Source organism: Etheostoma cragini, chromosome 24 (genome assembly GCF_013103735.1).
Source record: "Etheostoma cragini isolate CJK2018 chromosome 24, CSU_Ecrag_1.0, whole genome shotgun sequence".
Taxonomy (NCBI): Eukaryota; Metazoa; Chordata; class Actinopteri; order Perciformes; family Percidae; genus Etheostoma; species Etheostoma cragini.
Window position 1 is genome coordinate 8,309,247 of NC_048430.1, and position 5,089 is coordinate 8,314,335.

General features: G+C 42.2%; 1 protein-coding gene across 4 annotated transcripts in view; it reads left to right on the plus strand.

Annotated features, from left to right (window-relative positions):
• The first annotated feature begins 1,548 nt into the window (after positions 1 to 1,548).
• LOC117939396 (receptor tyrosine-protein kinase erbB-4-like) overlaps positions 1,549 to 5,089 on the plus strand; it is a 238,984-nt gene continuing 235,443 nt past the window's right edge. For all 4 annotated transcript variants that reach the window (XM_034864733.1, XM_034864729.1, XM_034864730.1 and 1 more), the window contains exon 1: positions 1,549 to 1,909. In XM_034864733.1, coding sequence (XP_034720624.1) covers positions 1,846 to 1,909 — 64 coding nt within the window. In that variant the 5' untranslated portion in view covers positions 1,549 to 1,845. The remainder of the gene's footprint in view (positions 1,910 to 5,089) is intronic.

The window sequence follows — 5,089 nt, forward strand, 5'->3', positions numbered from 1 at the left end:
GGGCGCGTGTGTGCGTGCAACTAATCCCATAGCACAAATGCTTTTATGTAGCCTATCTCCAATATATGATACACTATAGACTATTCATGTATAAGTGAGTGTTATCTTGATTCTGGGGTAAGAAACATTTTTAATTTAAAAACCAAAAAGTTTTAAACACAAACCATGTTCTGAGCTTTTTTTTTGACACTACACATACTACACATTTTATCATTGATTAACATACTTGCAATGGCAATTTCTTTTTGAAAAACTTAAATTAAGTTTAGGGAATGCACACAAATTGTGGAATTAGTGTATGTGTATTTCTTCATGATAAAGCCAATAGGCCCTCCTTTGTGTTGCCACATCTCACTATGGGAACCCTTCCCATGGGTGAGAGAAAAATAGCAACTCCTCTCAACATCTAGAAAGAAAGAAAGCTGCAGCAACCAATTGCCAAATTTATTTTTGTGCGTTAAGGGACTGTGTTGTGCAGCACTGAGTCCCTTAACACAGCATGTTTTATGGTCAAGCGATGTTGATAACTAGGCTTTGGGGTGAGCGTGTGGCCAGTTTGATGAATTCCCATTTATGAGCACAATATTTGTAAAATAAATAAATAAAAACAAAAATACATCCCAAATCTTATTTTATGTCCCCCAACAGTTTAATGTTTAATGCAAACTGCAGATGAAATGGCACAAAATCGAGTAATTCTCCATAAATTCCCCTAGAGAGCAGCAGAGGACACTAAATAAATCCTCTCTTTAGCACAGGGGGGATTTATGAAGGGTCATTTAGAGCCTTGCTGCTGGAGTCATTTGGTAATAGAGCCAGTTTATGACTTAGTTTTCACTTTACATGGACCACAAATCAATAACTTTCTGTCCTCGCTGATTCGCCAGGCAGTGTCATGCCACCACACCAGCCCACAGATGAAGCCGGGTTTGCAGAATAGGGGACAGTGGCTTGTAAAATGAGCGGCCCTGAACATAGTATACTGCCGGAGCCATTCCCCTTTCACTGCAGACCCTTTGGACCATCATCAAAGTTTATAGACTGGGCCTTCTAGTGGTGGATATTTCCAGAGGCTGATCCTGCTGGTCCCACAGGAAACTTTCTGTAAGTCTATATTTAATATAATAATATACCAACACAAATTAAGCAAACTTTTAGTAACTATTGTGACATTGTCCCCTGGAAAATACTATATATACACCTTTTCTTCTAAAGACAGGAACTTACGTATATGTTGCTCTATACTAGTAACCAGTGGGCTAGATAGCAACTAATTAATTATGATCATTATAGTATGAAAAAAAGTCAACACAGAAGACCCACAGGTAGAAAAAAGAGAGAATTCTCCTGACAGGTGTCTCGACAGTAGCTTTGATAACAAATAGCCATTCAGCAGAAGTGATAAGTAAGGTGGGCGGATTTCCAAAAACGCTCCTTTTGGATAGCTGATTTAATAGGCTGAAGGAGGTGTCAATCACTAACGGGGCGTGTCCAGCCCCCCCCATCCCATCGCTCACACACACACACACACGCTCCAGCCCCCCCCCCAGCCACCGGTTCTACTGCAGCGTAAGGAGTATGGCTCTGAGTATCCGTGGTGGAAACCGACCTAAACACTGGTCTTGGAACTGATAAACAAACGCAACAAATAACGCGGTGCGTAAAAGCTCTCCACGGCGCCGGTTCTGGGTGCGCGCGGACACTGTGCCAGCATTCCAAGAATCCAAGAAGACTACGACGTGTCTCTTTGGTTGTTTATTTCTGTGATTGTGTGGAAATAAACGAGGATATCTTAATTGGACATGTGAGTTACGGGAGTTAACAAGACAAGCAGCCTTTTCGAAGATGAAGTTCCACGCTTGCGTTCTCGTCACTTTGCTGGTGATCGGATCGAGTGCAGCACAGTCAGGTGAGTGCTTGGATGCGCGCGTCTCAGAACCTGGGTCTCCCAGGTCAGACTGGAAAAGCAAAGCAGGGATCAAGTTAGGGTCCAAACAACCTGAACCCCCTCGTTTCTGGCATGAATCTTCAAATGGCGATAATTTAGCCTACTGATGAATTCACGGCATTTGTTTGTTGAATGATAATGAATGGACATCGCGGTCTAACACCGTTTTGATGTTGGCTCTACACCACTGTCACAAACTTAACACAACTTCATATCCGACCACTATGACGCGGATTTGAATCATCCCAACGAGACTCGCACCTGCAGTAAACTGTGAAATTACGCGGCCCGTAGGAGCGTGTCGGGCTCTGCGTAAAATCTTTCCAAACTCCCTACACATGGGCTATTTGCTTTTTTGACCTTTTTTATCTAATGCTTATCGGATAAAAAAAATGAAAACAACACACTTTCGAGCGTAAAATATGTGACACCACTTTGCGCGTGCCTGCTCGGATACATTTGTTGGTGAATAAAACTCTCATATCACATTTCTTTTCATGTTCACTGAAGAGAGCGCGGATCTCAGATGTTAGCAGATGAGCCCCGTATTGTGCCGTTTCATAATGTACCCTAAATATGAATTAATGCGCCATCGTTTTAATAAAATTCCCCTAAGCGGGCATTGATCCACCGAGGATCGCGGCTATTTGCGCTGATTTATATGAACTGAGCTCGGTTGCAGTTTGTATCCTGCACTGTCTTTGAATAATTTAGATGTAGCAGATACACTGAAGGCTGTAGGAGAACATATAGCTTTCGTCAATTGGTCGAAAATCACTTTAAAGATCCTGCAATAGGCCTACCCCTGTAAAGGCTTGTAATTGTAATGCGTCCATGTCACGCATCAGTAGTCAATTTATAGTGAAGTAGTGATGTTATGTATGTGTTGTTCCTTTTGGCACCCCTGTAGGATATTTGCAGATCGTTTGTCAGTGATATGTGAGTAACATTTTAGGTCTCCCCCGTGTCCTAGTGTGTGTATGATGCATGGTTTCAACACTATTTATCTAAGCTAATACTTATGTGAGGCTTTCATGTTGAGAAATTGGGCTTTTGAACTTTTTCAATCAGCTTCGGTTCCTAGACTTACTGATCTATAAGGACTTTAGTGTGCTCTGTTGTGTTTGGTTTGGAGTTAAGTCTGCTTTGGAATCATGTCAGAATTTAAGATGCACTCAAGTAAATTGCATTAATATTTAGTTAGTAATATTTTGTGTTTCTTGTCTGGCTGATAAACACTACATGGTGCCAGAATCTGCCTTCTTAATCGATGTAATCAAGCTTTGGCAAGGAATGCCCTACTGGAAATAAAACAACCAAGCAGAAACCTGCCCAGGAAGTGGCAACATAGGGGAGTTTGCGGATTGATGTTCAGAGGTGAATTTGGCCATCGACCCAACCTCTCAGAGGCACAAATGGGATTCCGGGACGCTTTTCTTCATGCCTCCAAGGACAGCTCGAGTTTTGGCTTGATCTCTGGTGGTTTGGGGTTCTCAGGCGGAGCTGGAGAAACACACACACACACACACACTCCCTTTGGTGGTGTAGATTTTGGATGCTATTAAACCGGAGTGGATGGATGCACGGATGGATGGTTGTCAGGCGCGGATGAATTGGGAAGAAAAGTGGCACCCTCACTGGTTTATTTGTTCACCATGCATACACTCCCCTCCAAGATATTTGTGATGCAAATTCCACCCAAGAATCTGAGCTATGCCTCTTGGGAAGTTCATTGTGTGTTTGTGTGTGTGTGTGTGTGTGTGTGGGTGTATACTAAGTAGATATTTGTGTGCTATCTGTCCACTCTTTGGTCTCTCTTTTACTTAATCTCCCTCTCCTTATTGTAGGTTTTAAAAATTCATACCGTAAACCATATATCAAGTAAGTCAACGCTGGAGATGTTCAGCCGTGTTTAACATGGTGATTGAATCTGTCTGTACGCTCCAGCTGCGAGACAAATGTCTGCACGATTCCTGCCAGTCAGCTGGTCTGTGTACACTAAACTATGTATGGGTGTTTGCGTGATGTGCCAAAAATGGAGGTGTTCACACTGCGAGCAACATGATTGAAGACTTGTCTCACAGTCTGTTGGCAGTGCGGGAGAATCTCAGTGTTTCTGGCATGGCCTCCCGCTGACTCATATTCACATTTGTTTAAAATAAACAGGTTCAGAGCTCAGGATTGACCCAACCGATGCGTTTAAGAGCTCATTAATCGATAAAATCTGTTGAAAAACACACACAAAATAATTCCCTGATTGCTCTGAAGGACGTAAACTGGCCATGGCTTTTTGGCTTTCAGTAAGACAGTGGGGCTAGTTACGCAACCAATGATTATTGTCATTATCAATTAATCTGGCATTTATTTTTCCCAATTAAGCATTGTAGAAATTGTGAAAATAGCGAAAAATTGCCATGATTTCTCACAGCCTAAATGTATGCATTTAATTAGCTTGTTTTATGCAACTAGCAGTCTAAACCTCAAAGATATTTTAGTTTACTATTCTAGAGAAACATCCAGTTCTCTCATTTGAGAAGCTGAGACCAGAGTATGTCGGCATGTTTCATTTTACTTGAAAAACAATTTGGTTGCTAAAAATGGCAACCAGAGGTAATGACTTCCTAAATTCCAATCTCCCATCATCTGAGGAGATGCGGTTTTAAAGCTTGTTTAAAAAAAAAATCTTTCTGTCAAACTACTGTTTCTAAGCTCAAGAAAGAAATTTAGAGCTCAGTAAGTCCATCTTTTTTGTAGTGGTGAAGGGATCCTCTTTGATTAAATCTAGCTTTCTTTTGTACAGCGTTCCAGTTGTGTATAAGTCGACAGATTTACCTCTTTAGGGTCAAGGTGCTGTCAAGGAACTCGGCAAAATTCCACGCCAAAAGATGAGGGTATACTGCTCTGTCTTTTTTTTTTAAACGAAAGCTTAGATGGGCTGATCTGGAATGTATCCCCTTATGAGGTCATAAGGGGCAACATTCCAGATCAGCCCATCTAAGCTTTCACAAGGTTACCTCCCCTCTCTCTGCATTGCCCGCCCAGAGAGAGAGACATCATGGCTTTCAAACAAGCAAAGTGGCAGTTGGTCAAGGCCCCACCCCCAGCTTCCACCTTGCCCCCCCCCGCCCCCCTCCTCAATAG